At 37.9% G+C, this 24,477-nt stretch overlaps 1 protein-coding gene across 2 annotated transcripts in view; it reads right to left on the minus strand.

The window, feature by feature from the left end:
• Positions 1 to 1,417: 1,417 nt before the first annotated feature.
• The window catches only part of rapgef4a (Rap guanine nucleotide exchange factor 4a), a 33,483-nt gene continuing 10,423 nt past the window's right edge, over positions 1,418 to 24,477 (minus strand). For both annotated transcript variants that reach the window (XM_054614745.1, XM_054614746.1), the window contains 27 exons: positions 17,467 to 17,539; positions 14,509 to 14,573; positions 13,359 to 13,409; positions 13,139 to 13,245; positions 12,602 to 12,723; positions 12,318 to 12,501; positions 12,136 to 12,220; positions 11,586 to 11,646; positions 11,340 to 11,416; positions 11,077 to 11,223; positions 9,565 to 9,680; positions 7,512 to 7,597; positions 7,065 to 7,143; positions 6,803 to 6,953; positions 5,875 to 5,963; positions 5,741 to 5,771; positions 5,581 to 5,659; positions 4,741 to 4,887; positions 4,082 to 4,179; positions 3,596 to 3,721; positions 3,257 to 3,435; positions 3,063 to 3,153; positions 2,938 to 2,988; positions 2,668 to 2,755; positions 2,474 to 2,538; positions 2,308 to 2,362; positions 1,418 to 2,130 (listed from right to left, as the gene is read on the minus strand). In XM_054614745.1, coding sequence (XP_054470720.1) covers positions 2,003 to 2,130; positions 2,308 to 2,362; positions 2,474 to 2,538; positions 2,668 to 2,755; positions 2,938 to 2,988; positions 3,063 to 3,153; positions 3,257 to 3,435; positions 3,596 to 3,721; positions 4,082 to 4,179; positions 4,741 to 4,887; positions 5,581 to 5,659; positions 5,741 to 5,771; positions 5,875 to 5,963; positions 6,803 to 6,953; positions 7,065 to 7,143; positions 7,512 to 7,597; positions 9,565 to 9,680; positions 11,077 to 11,223; positions 11,340 to 11,416; positions 11,586 to 11,646; positions 12,136 to 12,220; positions 12,318 to 12,501; positions 12,602 to 12,723; positions 13,139 to 13,245; positions 13,359 to 13,409; positions 14,509 to 14,573; positions 17,467 to 17,539 — 2,631 coding nt within the window. In that variant the 3' untranslated portion in view covers positions 1,418 to 2,002. The remainder of the gene's footprint in view (positions 2,131 to 2,307; positions 2,363 to 2,473; positions 2,539 to 2,667; positions 2,756 to 2,937; positions 2,989 to 3,062; positions 3,154 to 3,256; positions 3,436 to 3,595; positions 3,722 to 4,081; positions 4,180 to 4,740; positions 4,888 to 5,580; positions 5,660 to 5,740; positions 5,772 to 5,874; positions 5,964 to 6,802; positions 6,954 to 7,064; positions 7,144 to 7,511; positions 7,598 to 9,564; positions 9,681 to 11,076; positions 11,224 to 11,339; positions 11,417 to 11,585; positions 11,647 to 12,135; positions 12,221 to 12,317; positions 12,502 to 12,601; positions 12,724 to 13,138; positions 13,246 to 13,358; positions 13,410 to 14,508; positions 14,574 to 17,466; positions 17,540 to 24,477) is intronic.

Genomic DNA, 24,477 nt, shown 5'->3' on the forward strand with positions numbered 1-24,477 from the left:
CTGGCTGGCTGGACTCTTTTACACTCCCGATCCCAATGACAACAGCTCCCCCCGCCGGACCAAAGTGGGACAGACTCCGAGGTTCTCCAACGTTGTTTTCCCACACCGTCCCGGGACGGTGGTGCTCCATGTGTGGTCCGCGGACCAGTCCAGGTCCACATTAGAATTCTGCATAGGTCACTAAATAGTTTTAATAACACTGGAACTGCTCTGTAGCTTTTATTCTTCTGTCAAATGTCACTGTGTCAATTTTATTTTGTGATAATGTTCCTCTCACTGTGTTTTAAACATTGTATTTGTATGCATTGAGTGCACAAATGAGCTCTTACCTTTCATAGATTTGCCATTAAATATTATTTTACTCTACTTTATTATATTTCAGAGTTAGATACAACGTTTACTAAGGTGCTGTACTCAAGTTAGGGGAACTACTACTTTATATTTTATCTCAACTACATTTTAGAAGACAACACTTTTCACGTTTTACACTTTTTGCTTCATTTATTTGACAATATCAATCACTAGTTACCTTCAGATTCAGGTTATGAATACAAAATATCAACTAATACATTATGATGTATTATTATTATTATTATTATTATTATTATTATCATTACTATCATTAAGCTCGAAGTTGCAGCTGAAATATTTAAAGTGATTTATACATTAATGCATCAATTATTATTATTATAATGCTGTTGTATAATGTTAATAATTCTGAAACAGGCAATCCTGTTTGATGAGTACTTTTACTTTTGGTACTATAAGTTTATGCATGCTAATACTTTTGTACTTTCACTTAAATAAGATGTTGAATGCACAATGGACTTCTTGTAACAGTCAGAGTATTTTCACACAGTGGTATTTCTTTTTACTTAACTTAAGTTACAAATCCAAGTACTTCTTCCATCACTGCAATTTAATGCAATCCGACAGATCTGCAAGATTATAATGCTTGGTAGGTTTTAACTAAATTATATGATTATTGTTGTGTAATAGTTAGTTGTGATGTTGTTCAATACTGCATTATAATAAAATGTGTTTCAAATATTTCCCCCACAATGGTCATAAGTGTAATGGGCAAAGTCACTTTGATTATATAATTCAGTTCCTTCAGAGCTGAGTCCAGAAGATCATGATACTGACTTCTGATTGGAGGTTTGTCACTTTATATTGCCCCAAATATTGTGCTCCTCTCCTCCTTAACCCTCGATATCTGAATGAATCCTCCTAACTAAAAAAATCAGTCTAAGACGTTAAGCAATTGGTAACTGCATGCTCCACTATACTGATTAACAACACATAACCATTTCATTGTATGGAGAATCAAACTGCAAACTACAAAAGTTTTGTAAACATGCCATGATTTTAAACAGTGTATTAATGAAATGGCAAAACATAATGACAATGCAGCGCATAAATACATCTAAATATTTAATACTTTCAGCACACAAAAGGTTGTCAAACATTTACTGTATCTCCAATGAGAAATAAGCTCACATGAATAAAAAGGCAAACAATCATAATAACTCTTTGCATGCTGATGTCAAAATAAATATTTGCATACAGTTTACAACACACAAGATTCTCACAAGCTTAAATATGTATAAATATTGTTTGATACAAAAGATATGAAACAACTGAATATCAGGAATATCAAGACTTTGCATTTTAAAGCATCAGCGTCACATGGTGTTTACGTCTGAAATGTTAATCTGATGAATGAGATCCCCTCAAAAGCTTGTTAATTCCCTCAATTGTCCCTCTTGTTTGACTTGCAGCTCTGTGATATGAGAGGTACTTCACCCACCAACAATTACTGCTGTTAAAGTATCACAAATTACTGTAATAAAAGGCTTAACAAGTCAGGCATCTGAAACAATATCCCATTATCTGACAAACTCATGTGATTGCCTGTGTTGGTTGTAAATGCATCCAAATGCAAGCGCATGTCGTTTAGTGAAGCAGCATCAGAGTGTAACATTTCTGTCCCTGAGTGGTTTCAAGACCTGCGGGGCTCAAGTCTGTGGGAGAGCTGAGTTAGCGTCCTTTGATTGTCGATCACCTTGAGCTGACGTACGTATGTCCGAACTTCTTGGTGGTTCTTGCTGGCCAGAGGTGAATCTGGGCCTGATTAAAGTGGAAAGAGGAGCAAAAATGGTTAAGTAATAAATTAATTAATGCCATTCCCTAAAAAATCGACATAGAACTGGAGTATAATTTAAATACATTATTTGTAATGAAACCATTTTATATTATATCCAAATTTCTATCAATATAAAATAAACTTTTGGGATGCACACTCACTGAATGGTTGGCTCCGACAGTATTTCGCTATTTTCAACGTGTTAGCAATCATCCGCTGGAAGAAAAAGAGCTATAATCAGCAACAGATATCAGCAATTCACTGAATATTTAAAAAAAAAGATTAACACCAACTGTTAGACAATAATCTGCCCCTTCAGAGCCTTACCATTTTCTCAAAATTGACCAAATAGTCGATAAACGTCTTGTTGCCCTCATGAGTGAATGTCATGTCTGAAAAAGACCAATTGTTAAGATGGTTAAAGCTGTTGAAGAAGAAATTCAACAAAATAACAACTGTGATTCACAGGTCAAAATTATGTTACATTAAAAATATAGGGTCATCAAGTTAACCTTTCTGACCTTTGATCAGCAGCGGCATGAAGGGAATGATGGGAGGTTCCAGCTTGGCAACTGTCAGTCGGTACGCCCGGTGGTTCCTGGACGGGTCCTGTGGAAACAAACACACTGTTCTGAGATCTGCCGTCGCTGTGTCAAACAGATCCATCACAATGCCGCCCGAGGATGATACTGCTGAACCCACACTTGACTAGCTGACGGTGCAAGAAATGCTGGACAGACAACTCAAAGATGGAGACGCTTTGAAGAACAAAATAAGTTGTTTCAACCTACCATCAGGTTTTCAAATTCCCCGTAAAACTTCTTGAATTTGCTGGGAAGTTTCTGTGAAAACAGATGACATTAAAGGTTAACTTGGAGTTAGGATAAGAATAATATTGAAACAGACAGGTACCCACCTCCCAGGTTTGACTCAATCTGCACACTGCTGGGTTACTTAATCCCATAATGATGGCAAAGAAGGCGTTCAGGTTCCTGAACTCCTTGCAGCTTTGAGAGAAAACATAAAAAGGTACGTTAAGAAAGTGAATGTACAAAACTGCAAGCTGAGTCAAAGAAAAGCAGAATAGACAGTAAAACACGGTCTACTTACTGAGCAGCAATCTTGATGAATTTCTTGAGAAGCTGCACCCTCTTGCTGAGCTGAGAGCACAGACACACCTCTGTGATCACCCAGAACTGAATTTCATTAAACCTCCTCAGGAACAGGTCCAGGTTCACGGTGGTTTTCTTGAAGTTTTGCCTCCCAAATGTGTGGTAGACGAGTTCAAGCTGTTGAACACCAAAGAAAAACAGTTCTCCTGAACAAAATAGTGGATCAACTGAAAGAATAAAAACAAATTAACTTCAATTCATGCTATAACATCAAAGCCGGTGTACTAGTAATGAATCAGTTCTGCTTATGTCACCTGGCCTCATATCACAATTTTACCTCATGTACACAGTGAAAAAGCTCCCAGTCATAGGAAGTCATGTGGTACGCCACATCTTTGGAGCTCATTAACTCAAAGCTGGCCAACAGGCCTGTAGAGGAACCCTCCTGCTCGGGTAAAGGGGTCTAGAAAACAAGAAAAACTGCCTTTTATATTTGATAATCATGTACTGTTTCAGGAATATTTGCTTTGCAATTTGAATAAATAAACTGAAAAATCAGCCAAAATATATTCAAATCTTAAAAAAGAGACAATATGATTGCTTATAAGGGTAAATACCGCAGTCTGGAATAAAAACATTAAAATATAAAACTGCACATTTTCTAGGTTGCTTAAAAGCTAGCTTGATTCTAAAAGCATTTCAAATAAAATGAGAAGAGTGTGTTTAGAGCAATAGAGTTCAAAGATGTACAGTTATACATAGGGTTTCAGTCAGCCCTCTTTTATATGAAGAGAATGTGCTGTGTAATTAGAGATTAACCCACCAAAGAATCCAACTGATCCCTCCGGCAGGCAAACAGCCGTCCATTTATGCTGAGAGTGGAGAACACTGAAACATCATTAGGCTTGAAGATGACTTTCTCTGTAGAACAAAAAACATAACACCAAAGGATTGAAAAAGATTCAAATTTTTTGATGATATTGGACAACAACTTATACCATTATAAGTGTACTATCTGTAATACAAGAGTTATTTCATGCTACATTGTATGTAAAAGCAGGAACCTTGAGTTCATTGGTTAGAGATATAATAAATGAGCCGTATGACAATCTGCTCCAAGCAAGAGAGCAGCTCCAGCTCTGTATCTGTTTACTTGCCTTTGATAAGGAGCATGAAAGGTCAAGTGTGGACAAGTTAGAGCTGCATAAGAGTTTTCTGGCAGAGACTCTCACAACAGTAAGGAGCAGCCAGTAGCACCAACAGCCTCATGCTGAATGCCATGAGGAAAACTGAGCTCACGTTTTTCTAAAGCTGCTTTTAAGGGCATCTTTAGCATCTACTGCAGCAGCCATCACAGTCTGCACAAGGCAGCTAATTTCTCACTAAGTCAGCTGGGGGATTTATTAGTACATCCTCCTGTTTGGGCTCTCCCTTGTGCTGCCCCTGACCATTTGATTAACACTTAGCTGCCGTTGCTCTCACCTCCTGCCGAACTGAGGTTGACCAGGAGCAGGTCCTCTGCTGACCCCAGCTTGTCGGCCACGGCACCGATGACCTCCCTGACTGAGGCGGCCACAGGGACACGAATCGTTGTGTAGGTGTGGTCACAGCAGTAGACTTTGAGCAGAACTGAAGGCGTTAATCAGAGCAAATATGCGACTGTCAGCAAAAAGGAAGGAAGGAGCGGTAAAGCAGTGCTGGAAAGATGGGGGCAGTTGGATAAGAGCAAGATAGTTCCAAATCTGCGTGATATTATTCACAAGAAAAACAACAATATCTAAATACATTTTTCTCTAATCTTTGCTTTTCTTGTGAAATCCTGGATGGATTTACCTAAGTAAAACAACACACATTGCTGTATTTTAAGAGGTCATGAGCTAAAAAGGGTTAGGATTCAATATGTTAAAGCTTCTTATGTCCAGATATATTCAATGAAAACTGAAATTGATTAAGCATATATGCAAACAGGAAATGTCAATGTGTGAGAAAAAAAGAGGCAAAGAACACCAATGACTCATTTCCTATTATTGAGAAATAAGATCCTCATTAACAAGTAAAAAACAGAAGTTGGCTTGTGTTTTTACATGGTAAGCAGCTAAATGGCAGGTATCAACCAAACTTAAAACAAACAGGTTTAGGTGTTTGTCTAATTAAGACCTGATAAGGTTAACACATTGCTCAATAAAAGTTTCAAATTGCAATTAAAATGTAACAGTGATTGACAACAGGGTCTAGCAACAATGTACTGATATGATCCTCTTTAGTCTGGGACAAATGTATCATACATTGATCTCAGAATGTGGAGACACATCCTTTACTCACTTTCATCATTGCTCTTGATGGGCTGACGTTTTTGAAGCTTCTCGTCTCCCATACTGAACTGCCGTAGTAGGACTTTGTGCTGTGAAGTTTAACAGGTTCAGTTATCATAATATTTTTGCACATGAACTTTAATTTGAAAAGATCAAAGTCAGTGTCTTGCCTTTTTCTGTGAGACTCTGGCATCTTCAGTGCTAAAACATGAAAAAAAAAAATTTGCTTTTTAATTATGTGCACATACAGTTGGATCATGGTGGGTACAAAATGATAAATACACATGGCCATCCATTCCCTTACTTTCGCTTTACGATTCTCTCTAGTTCTGCGAGTTGATCCCTGAGGGCTGGAACTGCTTTGGCATCATTAGATACCGCCATGAGAAACTCCTGCAAAGCACAGCAACAATAAAAAGAATTTTGTAAACCAAAACATATTTATTCAGATTAACATCTGGAGATATATCATGGATACAAATCAAAGAATAAACATGTAAATGCAAGCAATATTCATCCCCTGGCCTTATTGCTCAGGGCAAGTATAAACTATGTTGTAAACATTTATTAAGACTAACAAATCTGTTTTTTTACCATGGTTACCGAGGGAGAATTCTCTACTCTGATAGGTTGGCAGGTGTCCACTAGTAACTGATGCATGTATTTGCTTGCTGTTGTAAATAAAGGTGCCAGTAGTACACTCAAGGTACAAATAGTAAGACTTAGCTTTAGAGATTGGAGGAAGTGCTATTTGTGTAAGCAATATCTAAAAAAAAATGACAGTTGATTAAAAATGTAATTTTATTTGTGTGAATCTGGACTTGTTGATTTCTCACAAACCTCTTTGCGAAATCAGGTTTTTATTTTTCCTCTGCTTTTATTACAATCAAGGAATTTCAAACTGTTTGGGTTTGTAGATGCTATTTACATGACTGTTATTGCACAATTGTTTTCTCTTTAAGATATTTACAAACTACAATTACTTGTTTATTTTTTCAAAAAGTAAATCTTGAGGGGTTTTATGTTTTATATATCTTCTGGCTTAAATTCTTAAATGTTGGTGTACAACAACATACACTGTCAATGAAATATCAAAATTAAAATTGAAAAATTGAAATAGAAACACTGACTGTACATTGATTATTAAACCACATCATGATTATTGTTATCACGCTGCACCTATAGCAGTAGTTAGAACAGTGGTTATAACGTTCAAGTGTCTATATGCTGACCTCTAGGAAAGCCCCAGAGATGTCCTCCTCCTGCAGGTGATCTCCATGTACAGCAGCCCACTGCATCACCAGGCGGATCACCCTGCGCTTGTTGTTAAGCGTGTAGTCCAGCTTTTCCTGTTCAGAGCCCTGCAAAGCCTGGGCATGGTAAGTGCACAGCAGTTAAAGATCAAAACAGTGTCAGTAGAGCAGAGTAGGAAGGGTTTTTTTCATGTCAGTTTCACATATAACAACATCAGGTAACGTAGTGCTGAAAGGATATTGGGCCATCAACACCGGACAAAGCTGACTGTTTGGGATGAAGACACAGTGCGTGAGCACAAAGTCATCTAAGGCTGAGTCTGTGACAAAAAAAAAAGAGAAGATTACATCAGACATCTGTGTTAGAGCAGATCAAAGGGCCTCCAGAGCCACAAGGCCTTGATCCTGCATGGCGCTGTCTCTGTCACCTCTGCAGGCAAATTAAAACCTTCTGTATCCACACAAGCGTGAGTAATTAGATCAGCTCTGTAACGTGTGGCTAATTATAGATGAGAACAAACAGGTCAGTGCAGAGCAGCAGGGAACGGGCAGAGGAGAGAAACTTTGAGCCGGAAAGAATAAATATACAGCATATAGGAAAATCCTTCACAGTAAATGATCATCATACTGATATATTGTATTGGATGGCTCTATTATGACTTGCTGAATGTTGCATGCCGAGCAGTACCTGACTCGGTGAAATGAGAATCCAATCGCATCATTTCGAGGAGGTGCTCCAAAATCTTCTCCGGAGTCCCCGACATTACCTTGTATCTGCAGCAAACACAGGATAAAACACTCCCTTCACTAATCAAGAAACACTGGCTCTAAATGATCTGTGACACCTCCGTGGCCCTTGACTGATTCGTCTTACTTGAACACGTGTTTGTGATTGCTTCATTTGATAACAATCCTATTTACAATCACAGGGTTCTCGGCCTGGTTGAAGATTAAGGGGAGTCTTGGCCAAGGGCTGTCAGAGAAGCCAAAATAAAAAGGTAGGGGCATCTTGTCAGTGAAGGAGAATCAACACAGTCCAGCCTAAGTTGTTTTCATTACTTGATAACAGTATCACAAGAGGGAGCCGCACAAGACATGTTGTGTTTTCCCCTCATAGTCTTGACACTCTCATGTGTGAGGAGCCAAGTTGATTAGAGGGCAACCCCAAACAAGTAATTGTGACTTGCCGGGCCTTCTCATCACCCAAGGAGCGAGGGCCATCATTACCATTAATGTGTCTCTCTATATTACAGCCACCGTGTTGCAGTGACAGATGCTTCTATTAAGATAACACTTGTTGGCTGCAGTGCACAGGATTGCTCTTTGCCTGTGGCACTAGACATGATCAGGAAGCCTTTTTTCATCTGCTCTCACACTGATTGATAGAGACAGTGTTAACAAGGCACTGTTTTTAAGGATAAAGCTGAGGATATTCTATATTTTTCATATTGCCCAATTTTTTGAAAGGCCAAAACAAACAATAGACCAACAGGAGCAAGTATTATCTGCGTAGCAAAAGATTGCTATATCTCATCTCCACTCGACATACTATTTAAAAAACGGTAAAATAGCCACATTGTTTCACTGGGTTATGTGTTGAGTTAATTCTGAGTCGATCCTACATACGTTACATTGAAACATCACTATAGCACCAAACATGTATTAATCCACAGCTGAAAAAAGTCCCCTATAAATACACAAATAAGTCCTGGATAATGTTTGCTAAAAACTACAGTTTGTATTAGGACCTTTTTTTTATTTTAAATAAATAAAAGTATATATTTGTGACCCATATTTTTTAAGACTAACATCTTTAGTAGCAATGAATGGGCTTGAGAAAAACAGACAGTATGCCAAGGCCTGAAAGTTTTGAGCGATAGTGTTACATATTGTTGGTTTTAGTATTGATAGTAATAATTTTGAAGATTATCATTAAATCACTATCTATCGCAGAATGAGGAAACAGAATGGTGATTAAACTGGATGTCTGTGATGCGTTTCCATCCCTCTGTAGTGGTTTGGTCCAGCAGAGCATACTAACACACCTGCAGTTACCACTTATTGCCAATAATGATACCAAAGAGAATGAAAGAGAAACAAGATCTTCAAGATTGTAACTTCAAGTGAGAAAGATAAAGATAAAAAGAAAGAAAGAAAGAAAGAAAGAAAGAAAGAAAGAAAGAAAGAAAGAAAGAAAGAAAGAGAATATATAATTAACACTACACTTCAAATCAAGTCAAGTCAAGTAATGTAGAATATTACATTACATTACATCAGATTGCAAAGATATCTAAAATATTATGATTAATTCAATAGTTAAAAAGGGAGGCTCTGTTAAATCATCATCCACATTTCTAAAGGTCTATTTCACCATTGACTGTAACTACAGTCAACTGCAGTATACTATGTTTTGCTCTCTGACTGAATTGAAAAATATAACAGGTAAACTGTTAAATAAAACAGCATTTGAATTTCTAAACTCAATGGTATTTTAAGAGCCCTTATAAAACATTATGATCCATTCAAATACCATTTTTTTATTGTCTGGCAGGTGTTTAAATGTTAAAATGGCAAAGTTCCCCTATTTGGCATTTATAAGCAATATATCAGCATTGAATAAAGATAAATAAATATCACACTATGCCACCTCATAATGTTTAAAGTAGTTCAACAGACACACACACGATGCTTTTAAACCTTTCCTGTGCGAAGCCAGTTCAGTGGATTGTGGGTACATTTACTTGTAATGGGAGGAAGAGGCTCCGTGGCTGGAGGTTCGACTGCTGCTGAGACTCTTCTCTAACACCAGAACATCCTGACCGTGCTCCTTCAGACGCACCGTGTTGGCCTCCACATCCTTCAAACAAATACACACACAGTGAATACACATAAGTTATGCATTTTATTATAAAGAGTGAGAAAGACGTTTTTCGAGCCGACAGATAATCAGCTATAATAATAATAAAAACACACCGGAAGGTTGTGTAAATGTAAATCTATCTGAGCTAATATCTGTTTGAGTGAATATGAGGTGTCTCTTCCAACACTAACGCGTCATAAACTGAACACAATGTTGACACCATCATCTCAAAATTACAGAGAGGTTTGACTCCTCTCTGCTCTCTGCATCAGAGCCAGCTGTTATTTTCCCTTTTTTGCAGAGAAAGTGCCATGACACTTGGCTTTTGGTCACCGAGCAGTGGATTAGTCGCCTTGTCTGGTGTACAGTCAGCACTGAACCACGCTAACAGCAGCAGGCAGGAGGCTTAAATAGAGTTCATGAAAATGCAATGATACCAAATAATATTTTGTTAGTCTTATCACAGTGTGGTGATTGTTACTTCTTAAGAAATGTGAATTTATTTAATATATAAACTAACTTAATTAAAAAATATATATAATAATTTACCCAAGACTTTATTACTAGTCAGTGTTATTGTTGCAAAAAAAGTATTTTAACCCCTGATGAGCGGCCTACTGGGGTTCAGTCTTTACAAACTCATTCTGTGTAGCCAAACATTGTTCAAGTTTTCAAAGATAAAAAAATTGTCAACCCGAATTTTGGGTAGAGGTGTATTAAATAATAAACAAGACACCTGGAATATATTTATTTGGTTGGATGGTGTAACCATAAAACTCAGGTGTCTTGGTTTGAAGTATTTCAGTCAGTGTAAACATCATATTAGCTACAATGAAGAGCCAACACAGGACAGGAATGTGATTTTGAACCTATTGCTACTAATGGGGAAACATTTGTGAAAACTGTATGTTAAGGTTTTTGTTGCTTAATGGTTAGCTGAGAGTTTTTTTTACATTTTGAAGCCATTTATATGGATATATCTTTATAAAGTTCATTGGTACTAGATTTATACTTTATTTACATTACAGACCTGCTGGAGCATCACATTCATTCACATCCCGGGTCATACTGTCAAATCTCTGCTGCTGTATTTCAGCCAAAACTATACATTTTGTGACGGCTTATGAACACCCAGATGGAAGTTTCTCACACAACAAGTTTGCATCCACAGCTAATTAAACCCAAAGCTGCCTTTTATCTCCAGCTTGAAGTAACACAAGTCATTACCAACATAACTCATATTTAGATGACTAAGCTAATGGGTGCAGAGGGCTGGAGTACTATCTCGAAGGATACATTAAATAACCTTTATGGCTGCAATGGTGAGGTTTTGACAACAGAGGGCAATATAACTTTTTTAAATGTTACAGTAAAAGCATCGAAAGAAACTCACCCTCAAAATCCGGTTGAAGTCCTCCTTGTCGACTGTCAGGAAGTGACAGTTGTCCTCTCGCAGGACAATGGAGGCAGCGCGAGGGGCGTCATTGACGAGAGCGAGCTTCCCAAAGTCGTCTCCCTGATGTAGAGTGCAAACAACACCCTGCAACACACAGCGTACTGATCAGTTTCTTACCGATGAATTAATGCCCTGGTCAGAGCAACATAATCATTTATAGATTTTGGAAATATTTTCATCTTGTCTGGAGAAATACCTACTTTTCCATAGATAACAACGTTGACTGAGCCTTTCAAAATAATGTACCATGATGTGCCCTCCTCGCCCTGATTGAACACTGAGAGAGAAAAGAAACAAAGAAAAGCTTTTGTATTCTGGGATTCCCTAATCTGGGATTTGTTGGATTCATTATGACTCTATCATTCATTTATAAATTAAATAGTTTGGTATCAGTTTTTAGGGAAAGATCATTACCATCACATTACTAATTTCAAAGCATTACTTACACACTGTGCCTGCCTTAGCATGAGACTCGAAGATCAGCACTCCTGCCAGTTCTCTCTTTACCTGCAGAGTAGACAGATTCATAGGTTAGGAGGATCAATATAAACAGAAATGAAGTTTACTCACTAGTGCAACCGGGAGCGACCAGAAAGAGCACAACCATGCAAAGTTGTATTCTCCTGCTAGTCAATACCCCTCCAGTGTAAGACTGATTAACCTACAATTGAATGTGATCTAAAATCCATTTAAAAAAGGCATGCAGTATTCAGCAGTTCTCACCCAACTTTGAGTGAAACCCAGCAGCAATGCAAATTAATGATTTTACTTGCAATACAGCTATCAAAATGTGTGGTGATTAGTACTGAGATGACTACACAAGTGCAGGAGGGTGTGCAGTTTGCATGCTTGCATCTTGTCTTTCGCTCTGCTCTTAAATGTGACAAGAGTCTGAGGAGATGAACAAGTGTTTTACTTCCACAAGAGGCAGAAGCAATCTTAATGTCTGCACAGTGACATCAGGATTCATATGGCCACATAAGACAGAGAACTCACAGTGGTTGACAGGTGAGATAAGGCCTTTATATGGAGCAGCTCTTCATAAATTATCTCTAAATCATCTGCAGTTCTTTCAGTCGGCCTGCAAAACAGGAAATACGTAAAGGAAATCGTTACAACAAAACACCAATTCAATTTTTTTTAAATTGCTTTAAGAGAGTATTGTTTTATAGTCGTACTGTTTCCTCAGAATCATCCTCATGTGGGCGTCAGGTCCAATCTGCAAGAGGAGCAGCAGGGTGTCCTGCAGCTCCTCTTGGCTCTCCTTCCTCTCCTCCTCGTCCGGAAAAGAAGCATCCTCCTGCTCGTCATCCAGAAAGCGGTAGAAAAGGTACTTGTCCTGGAAGCTCAGCTCTTGGTCCACTGCGTCACAACAACACAGACAGCAGGGCTCAAATTAAATTAAAAATCCCTGCTTTGATAGTACATGTGCTGCAGACACAGACATCACACAGAGTCTCACCGTGGTTGAGAACACCTTCTTCCAGCAACACCTGCCACATGCCCACTGCCTGAATACGAGAGTGGATGCATGAGCTCTGCTGCAATTGCCAGTCAACCAACTCTGTCCCCACACAACACTGCCTGCAGAAATGACAGGAAAGGTCTGTTTAAGATCTTATACAAGGCTGAGCAGTATATGTTTGACTGTTTTTAGTAATTGAAACTGCCTGTTCTTGTTTGTTTTTTTTTGTTTCTTTTCTTTAACTAAACTGTTAACAGGGTGTTGCCATAACGGAGTCTGTTTGTTAAAGCTACTACAAGTAACTTTAATTTTGTGATGATTTTGGTGGTCCCTGTAGACAAAAGCTACAGTATTTCCCAGCACTAGAGTTCCTTTAGAAAACCTCTAATTTTTCTGTATCAGCGAGACAAAGCTCTGCTCCTGACTGGAGGAGAATGTGTGTTTTTTCCAGAGTCAGATTGCCCCTTCTAGTATAGTATCAATTTACATGATGCAGTATTTCACAAATATCAAAGAATTACGATGCTATCTAACCTGTACGTCTTCAAATGGTACTTCCTGTCTCTGATCATGTGAGGCGCCCTGGAGAGGATGGCGTTTCGGAGAATCTTCCCCGCCCGCAGTATCTTCTCAGAGGGTACCTGCAGAGTGGAACTCAAGTTAAATCTAAGCATAGTAGAGTCCTACATACTACCTGCCACATAAGCAGGTAATGACTGGTCCCTGCATACAGAAGGATGATTGTGTTTACTACCTGAGAAATGCATTTAAGGTGGGATTTGGCTGGACTTTCAATGAATGACTTCTGCGAAATAAAATGAAACAAAATATAAGAGGATTTGAAATAAAACACATCATGCATGACAATAAAACTGAGGTTCTACATCACAGAAATGGGTGAAAATAAAGGTTTGTTGTTGAAGGAAACACCAATTCAGTAATTGGCAATAAAATACATCAGGAAGCAACAACACAACTGACAAGTCAAGTGTTTTTCCTCTCACGGCGGGCCACAGGATGTCTTCCTTACTGCTAGTACTCACAGCTGACATTAGCTGTCAACTTTAATTTAACTTATGTCTTTCTATATTGCTTCTCAGTTAAAATAATAGTCTGTTATCGGAATCTTGACTGCTGAACTCAATTGCCTAAATGGGACACAGATAATGTCAATTACTGTATGGGAATGTGTTTCTGTCCCCACTGGGGCCATGGGGTGGGCTGTGGGGCTTTGACATTTAAAGTGCATTCTGCATGCTTCAGAGAGCGGCTCAACTCGTGCATTTATGTGAAGGCTTTTAAGTTCATGATTTATTTACAAGAAAAATGTGTCCGCTCAGTACAAAAAGAAGCTGGGCTTTATTAAACACCATTATTCATATATGTTAAAGTAAATAATAGCAGTTTGTTTGTTACATAAAGTGAATACACGCTTTTTTTTCTAGATAACAGTACTACTCTGTGGCCATGTTGTAACCAAACACTATGTAGGAACAAAGCACAGGGCATCATAAATCTGCTGCAGTGCCATGTTATCAACGCAGGAAACGACAACAGGAGAAAGGTGGGACAGGAACTGTTATGGATGGAGACAAAAACTCCAGTCATCTTGTTTATATTTAGACCAACTTTAAACATAAACGTCACATTCCCCGCTCTCCTCCATCCTCTGTTGGAGAGTAACGGTAAAGTATGCCGCTATGTCAGGCGAAACAGAAGCACAGAATGAGTTATAGTCTTTAGGTTTAAGTGCCAAACTGTTCAGGTTCAGTCACCCTCTGCGATACAGGAACAATGCCAATGAACCAGCATTGCCTCAGCCTCTCAGTTTGTCTCTCCCTCTCTTTCATAACTTGTGGTGGCAATAAATCAGATAAATAATTCATGTGTGTCAGGCAAAATACCTTATTCTGATGTTTGGAGACAGAAACAAATGAGTTGTGGCTTATGTTCTCTTTGTCCGGCATTCCTTTTGGGACAAAAAACAGAGAGTATATTCATAAGAACAACAACATACTGTATATATAAACATATTTAGCTTGACTTTAAAACAATGATATAGATGCAACACATCATTATGATCCTGAAATTTCTGTTTTTCTTTTTTCTTTTACTTATCCAATCAAACAAATATGACATTTCTGTCTATGAAACAGAAAATATATCCATAACAGTGGAAAATGTCATCTATTTCTATCAATTTCTATTCAGTGATATTCTTATATATATTCTTTTCAGTTATTGGTCTGGCATTAATAATTATTTATGCTTCCATGTGCGCTTACCTTTGAAGGACAATTACCATTTCTTATCAAATCTATTGTGAAAAATGCATTCTAATTTACATTTCTTATTAAATAAACATGCTATTAAACATTATTATTCTGGTAGCGACTGTACATGGGCAGCAAAATGATGTTAAAAATAATTTAAAAATCAAATCAATGAGGAAATGTGACAGTTCTGCAGCGAGTTTGTAGGGTGTGGTTATTTCTCAGTGTTGGGAGCTTTATGCTTGTACATTTCCCCTCCAGGACAAATAGCATAATCAGTCAGAGCTGCTCAGTCACAATCGTATCTGCAGGGAAAACACAGCTTTTCTCAGACAGGCTTCTTAGACTGCTGTACAACAAAAACGGATAAAGAATCCATACAATCCACAGAAAGTGGAACATAGCTAGGAGTGAAACGTTTTGCATCTGGCTAACCATCCAGGAAACTCAGGCATCGGTGTAACTTTGTTTACAAAGCTCAGTGTAATACCTGGCTACTTTAAATCACTGGTTATTTTTGTAAATGTTCATTTTCTATTGTTGCCTGCATGTTGCGTAACATGTGTTAGTGTTTATACCACCAAACCACTAGGCAAACAATGTGCAGGAAAAATGATAATGGCTGCGTTCAGAAAAATACAATCTAATCAGTAGTTTTAGTGCCTTAATTTAACCAAAGTACTCATTTGATTATCAATTATACTGGTTATTTTAAAAAAGCAATGACGCATTTTGTCATTTACCTTTGAGGACTTCTTGAATTATATTGTGATGAAAATCATTTTTGTATGACAGCTTCAGTAGAAGAGAGGAAATAATTAATACTTATGTTAAACTTGCATTAACTAATATTTTGACCACTTAGGGGCTGTGGAAGAAAGTTGCAAACACATCATGAACACATCATCACCTTTAAAGTCCTTTCTTTTTAGCAAACAGTTGCTTATTTACACATCCAGCAGTTATGAAGGGACATTATCATTTGTTTGGAGTCGTGTTTCCTCCCTCCTGATGAATGTAGGTCTAATATTCTCTTTTAGCTTAGTTTTTGGTCTCCACCAACTGCTGAGGGAAATAGCTGGTTCTTTATCTGCTAAATGCTCCACTTTGTTTACCAAGTAGCGAATAATTGTGTCTGTCATCTTCTTACACACTGTTGGACTGCATTTCTATTTATATGCTGTGGGTCTGAACATAATCTGTGCCAGTTTATTGTTTTGTTTTCATAGAAGTTAACACAGCTGTCCATCATTTTATTTGTGATGCTGCCATAATGGTCCAAGTGATATCAGGCAACTCATTCAAGTGTCATACCAATTTGTTCACATCATCACATGTGAAAGATGAATCCAATATAAATCTGAAATTGAATTTGTTGGTAAAAGATCAGATTTAGTTTGTCAGAGTTGAGAGTGAAGTGATTTGTTTTATTGAACATTAATGGCAACACAAGTGTGCTTTAAAAGGTGCTCAGGTAGAGTGGTGCTGAATGCATGACTGAATGAAACAATGCTGACTTTATAAGCACTTTGGTGCTTTTAAAGCACAGCGTTGCTTGTAACTGAGAAAACTGTTTAAAAATATGTTTAATTCATTCGCCACTACAGTCACAGTACCACTAAGCTGCTGTGAATGCATTGTACAAGAAAGTGCATTAGCCTCCAGCTGCTTGATGCATGTGCGATTTATGTCTTGGTGCATTCATGCATAGAGAACATACTGTAAATCCCCTGAGTATTTTACTGTATACTGCAAAAAACGCCCAGAGCTCTGCTCTTAAAGTGTTGCTCCACAGCACGAAACAGTGATGAATACTAAAGGGGACACGTCGACTTTTAAAAGCAACCCATGAGGCTGCAGTAGTCAGACAAATCTTCTTCGATCGGAACATAAATCAGAAAAATATTTTCTTCAAAATGATCCATCATTTACAAAACCTTTCGAGAAATACATTACAACGTACAGTAAACAAGCTGCCAGTAAGCCAACAAACTCTCTGGATTTCCTCACTGCTGTTCATCATTTTTATGGTACATGACTTTAAAGCAAGTTAAGTGCTCTGTTTGAGCAAAATGAACCAAATATTGAGTTAACTTGCAACAGAAAAGCATAAATAAAAGTCAGCATTTATCACAATGCAACAGGATGAAGGAGGGTCAGACGGTAATAGAGTTAGGCATACAAAAGTATTATTACATATTGTACAAAATAAGATCATATATGTTATAAAAGTAAAGTGACGGCATTTACAGTTTTCTTTATCTTGAAACAATCTGCATACATAACTTTGAAATACATTTTATTCACTTTATGATTTCTTCACTACAATTTAGGTTTTTTTCATATCTGTACCTTTAAATCTTGAGTAACTAATATGACAGTAAAACCAAATCCACTGCTCTACCTGTTTCTGATTTTACAGGCAAAGGTTGTCTTGATCAATCAAATTTAATTGAAAGTTCATAATATGCTTTCAAATCTCCCATAGCCTGCACTGTGTGAACTTTAATACAACAGCTAACAAGCATTGTGACAAAATGTGTGATTGCTGATCCTTAACCACTCAGAGATGTAAACAGTAATACTTACTGTCACCGCTACAACCACTTTCCATCACACCATAGGGTGGGGCGAGCAGTCCAGCCATGCACTGATGATATTTCTATGAAAATAAAGAAAATACAAGAACAAATCAGACATAGCTGACAAGAAAGTATCTGTTTCAAAGCAAGAAAGAAAAGTAAAAGAAAGTATAAACATAACCATGTAAAAAAAAAAATTGGAAGCAAAATGTATCTCAAAGGGGACATTACATGAAAAACTCACTTTTTCAGTTGCTTGCATGTGATTCGGGGCATCTTTGCATTTAGACCATCCTAACCATTTAGGAACTACTGTAAATCCTGGAGCAACTTGGGGTTCAGTGTCTCACTTAAGGACACTTCAACATGCTGACAGTAGAAGCCGGGGATAAAACCGGAATAAGGAAAACCCGCTTGAGCTACAGCCGCACAGAGAGAGCCACAGAGCAAAGAGAGCATGACTATATAACTGTACATGCCTTGTACCATCACGGTGCCCTGCAGCAGCACAGATGTTATGTAATGAACATCATACTGCATGCATGCACTCTTGTAAAAAAAATGTTTTCGTGACACTGTTATACAAAGAGGCAGATTCAACCGTAACCAATGAGCTGTAAATATGTATATGACCTTATACACTAGTATCAACGCTCCCCTGGCATTGTTTAAAAAGCTTGGTTTAGGATTACCTTATATATATTTGGATTTTGCAAAACAGAGATGGAGTATATAATTATTATTATCTAATAGGGCTTTCTATTCTGTCTTGGTTGCTTTTTCTCTAACAGAAAGTACTCAAACATTTGATCATGTGAAAGCATCCCCAATACATTTTGTATCTACTCTAATAGATCTTTGCTGATTCTTAAAATTGTATTTTCAAACTGATTTTTAAACGATTTGTCAAGTAGACTGATCAAGATAAAGATGAATTTGCAGTGAAGACACACAAAAACTGATTATGTGCCAAAGCAACTAGGTTCTGAGTCGATAAAAAGCTGATTGAGGACCACTTAGTTCTCTGTACCTCGCTATCATCTGGTCAGGGGAGACCTAACGAGAGCTAGAACCACAGAACCATTTGTTCCTGCATGTGTAATGTACTCTCAGAGGTCATGTTTTAAATTCAATTCTGCCCCCTGAAGTCAGTTAATCACTTTAGCAACCCTTCAGGGACACGCAGCATTTCCCATCAATTAAGAAGCAGGTTAGAAACGTGTCAGTGACCTCAGTTTTCAAACCACGTATCTATTCCAAAATGAGGATCGACTAGCTGCTCATTAATACACTAAAAGATACAGATTAATGTCTATCGCCACACACCAATTATTAAAATGCGTCTTTTGTGGAGGGGATTTTGCACACATGCAAACAACAGATTTACATATTCAAAGACCCACCACCACAAGTCTATCTGTGTATCTTTGTTGACAATCAAAGGATTTAGGATTAGGGAGGAGCACTTAAACTGAGCACCACATGAACAAATGAACTCAACCCCTCTGAGCCAATAAAGCCGGGCTCCCTGAGGGGTTAAATCCAGTACGCAGAGTGGGGGTTTTGTTTTAGAGGCAGATTAGGACCATTGTCAGGTGTGTAAAAAGCACTCAGTTTCTATTCTGTTAGCATTGATGTCTCTGACACTGGCGTTTGATTATTTTTACATTCTCTAGCTTGACATTGAGTCACAGACTTTTCTCTGTTTTTTTTATTTTTCATTTTTGTCTGCGTATAAGCATTTTCTAGACTTCCAGACTTTTATGGACCAAATGTTTAGTCAGTGAACTGAGAACATGATTAGCAGATTAACAAATGAATCTGAGTATGGATTAATTGCAGTCCTGCTCTTGTCTGTCTATTCTTGTCTTTTTTGTGCTCTGTGAAAAACTCTTTGTAACTGTTGTTTTGATTTCTATAAAACTACGTTTATTTATTATATTTTTTTGATGAACTCTATTACTATATACTATTTTGTCAAAAACACATAATCATGTCAATTTACAATACAGCTCAGTTTTGGTACTGAATAGGGTTAAATTGATAGTTTTGATAGTACTTTGGGACAAAAAACTATATTTGCTTACTTGCCAAGAGTCAGATGAGAAGAATGATAACACGCTTATGTTTAGCTTAGCTTAGCATAAATAGAAGAAACACTAAAGCTAACTATTTAAAATGTTATCTCTCCTTTAACACATATATTATTTACAGGCAGGCTAGCTGTTTCCAACTGTTTCCAGTCTTTATTCTAAGCTAACCAGCTGCTGGCTCTGGCTTCATATTTACCATCAAGTCGAGAGAGTGGTATTGATCTTCTCATCTAATACTTGGCAAGAAAAGGGATATGTTTATTTCCACAAAATGTCTAACTATTCCTTTGAATAAATCAGTGCGATTATTTTCACATAAGCCTTCATCAATTTAACCCCCAAAGAATATTAGAGCATTAAATCATTTCACACATCAAGTAGAGAGATTTCATCTGTTGATATGCTAGAACTGTGATCAAATGTTCTAATGAATACATAACAAGGCCCTAAGATTTATAAGCCTTGTTTACATAGGACTAAATGTGTCTTGTACCCTCGAAATGCATATTGAAATATTCATGACAACATTTCAAGTCACAATAAAACAACCAGTGGCTGTGATTTGTGCAGCTATACTTCCCCATTGTCTTTCACTTTACACATCAACATTTACCGAAAAATGGACAGTCAATAGTCAAAAGGCACAAACAAGCCCCAATGGGACTCACAGACCGCTGTGAATAGAACGTCCTTTTTGCATTAGCAGCACCAATGTTTCTAACTGCTCACTGTGTAAAACACAGATAAACCTTTAAGCGTGTTCAACTGTGTCAAGTAATCTGTCACGACATCAAGACAGCGAGCACGATGGTGTAGTCACACAGCTTATAGTGTCAATCTTCTCTAAAGTGATGGAATCAGTTTATATAATAAACACAATTATTGAAGACAATCTGTCTCATCTCTCTGTCATCGATTTATTCTGACCAACTGACAGTTGTGACAAACATTTGCACGATAAAAAGAAGTGACTTCCTATAGAAGGTCTTTTACCCCAAAGACAGTTTAAAAATCCCTTTAATTGTAGTAGAGGTAGCCTATTTTAGTCGAAAACCATGCATCTTTTTAGTTTTTTAAAATTTCATGGAGCTCAAAGAATATGACTGAGAGTGATACAAAAACATTTGGACATAAAAAAAATATCTTGAAAAGATCAGATACAAAACAACAACAGAATTATGTTGAATGTGATCAATTATAAGTAAGTGCACAAGCAAGGCAATTAGGCAAATGTGCCATCCAGACATGTGAGTCAGAGATATGGCAAATTAATAATAATTAAGTCAATGCATCATAATGAATTAGCTAAATTCTTCCATAATTGACCAAGAATCCAAAAGCTTATTGACTTGGTGGCTTCTAAAATCTAATATCTAAGGCCCTGGATTTGATGCTTAATGACGAGATGTTTCTTACTTTACTCTGTCAGAGTTTTACTTTAATTCTCTCTTTTTAAGCACTCAGTCTTGTACTTTTAACTTTTTATCAAAGTTCAAGATTTTTTTTTATTGGTTTCTCATTTAATGACTCAAACAGAAAATTCACACACACTCAAATAGTGCTCAAACTGACAGACAACTGCCAGTCAATTACATCATCAGGGTTAGTGGGAGTAATGCTGCTTTCCATTTACCTCATAAATCTGAAATTCAAGCTGGGAATAACTTCACATCCGAGTTGACTGCGTTCCAGTCCAACACGTAGGAAAACTTTGCTTAAACAAGTTAAGCAATTGTTAGCCATTGTTTGCAATACCCGTTGTATTACGCTGGTATTTTGCACATACACACACCGTAGCAGAGTGTCCACATGATAGCCATCTTTGATTTCAGGGTCAGGGTTCGTCCAACTTTCAGGCTGCATTCCAGGTAATAAAATGTGACTTCCCACATCAAATGGAAAGCAGCATTAGTGGCTAGGCTGTGGCACAAGAATGTGAAAAATACACTGAATGGGCCACAGGTACTGCTGTCAGTGCTGTAGTAGAGGAAATATCCAGGTGAATGGGGTTTACCCACATCTTTTTCAGGTGGTTTACAGTTAACCCACTTATCACCCAAAAATGCCATTGGAATAAAATGGAAAGTACACCCACTTCCTCCTTGGTAACCCACCAATCGACCTAGTAGTACACCTACCTCATCAAAGCAGTTGGCTAGTGATAGCCAATTGTGCTTTGCTAATAATAGAAAAGCAAATGTAATTTAAACCTCTGAAAGTTATATTTTCTGAAACATAGAATGTTCAAACTGTTTACACAATTAATATTGAACGTACTTGACTAATAATCATGTAAATGTAGTGTAAACAGACATCCAAGAGTAATTTGTGCGTATGATCCAACATCATCATCACACAACTTTTTTCCTCAGATTAAGATAAGATAATCCTTTATTAGTCCCGCAGCGGGGAAATTTGCATTTAAAAAGGGGTTTACAAATGTCTGTCAATAACAGATGTGCCATTCTGTATTCCTCAAGGGAAACTTTGGTCAACTGTTTACACTCATCTGCTCTCATACACTGACTTCACTGTTCACAGCAGCAGAGCTCTTACATGTCTCTTAACCCTGTTTAATACTAATAATGTGTATCTTTTCCCCCATACATCTTGTTTATATAAACAGCAATGTTTTCACCATGGAGTGAGTCAATATATCTGTCTGATACACACTGTTAATAAGATTGCAAGAGCTCACAGATAAGTTTAGTCTCATCTTTGTTATAACAACACATCAGTGAATATATTAACCAAGTCATCTCCAGCTACAGTGCAGTTCCAGCTCATCCTCTGTTGTTCATGCTTGATTACATTATTGCATTATGAGCATCAATGTGCATGAATGCACTGCTGTATTTTGAATAATTCACCCCATATTACATAAACCACATAGTGCAAACTGTTCCCAAAGCAGGCACTGATTGTTGTGTACTCTCACAGGCACACTTCAGGCCACTTGAGGGAAACAATTGGGAGGAAAACTCCTCCCTTAGAGTTTCACGTTTTCTTCTGCTCTGACAGATTTCCTCTCAAACAGAGAGGAAATCTGACAGAGCAGATAGTAGGAAAAATACTGAATACCACTTTTGAGATTTGGATAACAAATTCTGAATCTCCAGATAGTTCTGCAACACCAGCAAAAACGACTCTGGACACATTTATAACCAGCATTTCTTTCACTCTCCCAATATATAATACAGTGTTTCTCATGCAACAAACGCATTGGATTGTTCAAAAGTTTGGCAAAGATTACCTAGAGCTGCTACCCGCGTCCCATGCAGCCTATTATTGTTGTTACTGACTGGAAGGTCCTCCACACCTTCTTAATCCAGGTGTTAACAAACACTCCAAGCATGTAAGTCCAGTCCTAAGAGTCATAGGTCCAGCATCATCCAGCAGCTCCGTCACCACAGCCCGCACGCCGCTCTGAGAGCAGAGTGAGCAGACATTCAGCCCAGCAGAGTGCCAGTCAGTCTTCTGAGCAGCAGTTGCTAGGTGATAACTTAACTACAGTCACTGAGCACACAGGAGAGCAGTTTCTCCCTCTCTCACTCTTTATCTCTCTGTCTCTCCTCTCTCTCTCTATCCCTGTCTCTCTCTGTCCCTCTCCCTCTTTCTCTCTCTCTGTCTCTGTCTGTCTCTGTCCCCTCTCTCTCTCTCTCGCTGTGTCACTCTGTCTCTCTCTCTCTATCTGTCTACATCTCTCTCTCTCCCTCTCACTCTCTCTCAATCCCTCTCTGTCTTTCCCTCTCTTTCTCTCTCTCTCTCTCTCTTGCTTTCTCCCCCTCTCTCTCCCCCCCCCTCTCTCTCTCTCTCTCTCTCCTTCTCCCTCTCCCTCTCTCTCTTTCGCTCCCAAACCTTAGCTAATATTCACACATAACACAGAGTAGTTGCCCATTTTCTGCTTGGCCACCTTCACAAAGGAAGAGTTAAAGCAGAGTCTTACAGGATCCGGAATATCTGAAATATATAAAATAAATATTGGAAAGATGTCTCTGCTGCTTTCATCAACTTATAACTCCTCAGGGAGCGATTTCCTCCGTGAACACACTGGCAGACTTTAGTTAAACGTGTGAATTTTCCTTTGTGACTCCAATCCAACTCTTAAATGTAAAGTCTACCATCCAGTATGATGCTCCTATCACTGAGCTTCTTCCTCTCAAGGACACAGACCAGATGGCATCTTATCTTTGACCTTGTTAAGTATCAAATCAACAAGACAGCTGCATTGAACCTCCTGAGAATTTGATCACACCATCAAGAGCTTAATAATATGTATGCCTCCCACAACATTAAGTTGTATGAACTGAATATATATTTTGTCATTAATGTAATTCTAAGGATACTTTAATTATTAATTGATCTGGTTATTATCTCAGGTTTTTGCAGTGGGTAGCTTTATAAATCTTTATATGATGTTGTTGTTTCATATTATCAATTTGATGCCTGATGAAGGTCCATTTTGCAATGTTTAATCTCTAAAAAAAAATGGACAATGTGAAGCGTCCAAGCCTTTCTTTTAAAGCAAAAATGTGTGAACATTACTAGAGATTTTTTAAACCACACAGGCTCATCCCGTGGCTGCTTGTAACGGGCTGTAACATTGAATTTAATAAAGAATAACAGTTCCTAAAATGCTCATTGTGTAAATCTGACCAAAATAAGCACATTAAATAGGTCATATACCACATGTTTGATGCCTCAAAGAGTATTGCAAAAAAGAAAACAGCCTTATGCATTAACACATTTGGTGTTTATTTAAAAGTGCTCAATAAGAAATTCAGAGCATACCTATTGCCTTCATATGACTCCCAAAATGGCGACGGCTGATTCGCAGACTGGCCGCTAACAACACAAACAGTGCAAATAACCCCAAGAGTGCTGACAGAAGTAACAGTGCTAACCTGCAGGGGAATGAAAGGCAA

This window comes from Anoplopoma fimbria, chromosome 16, assembly GCF_027596085.1.
Source record: "Anoplopoma fimbria isolate UVic2021 breed Golden Eagle Sablefish chromosome 16, Afim_UVic_2022, whole genome shotgun sequence".
NCBI lineage: Eukaryota > Metazoa > Chordata > Actinopteri > Perciformes > Anoplopomatidae > Anoplopoma > Anoplopoma fimbria.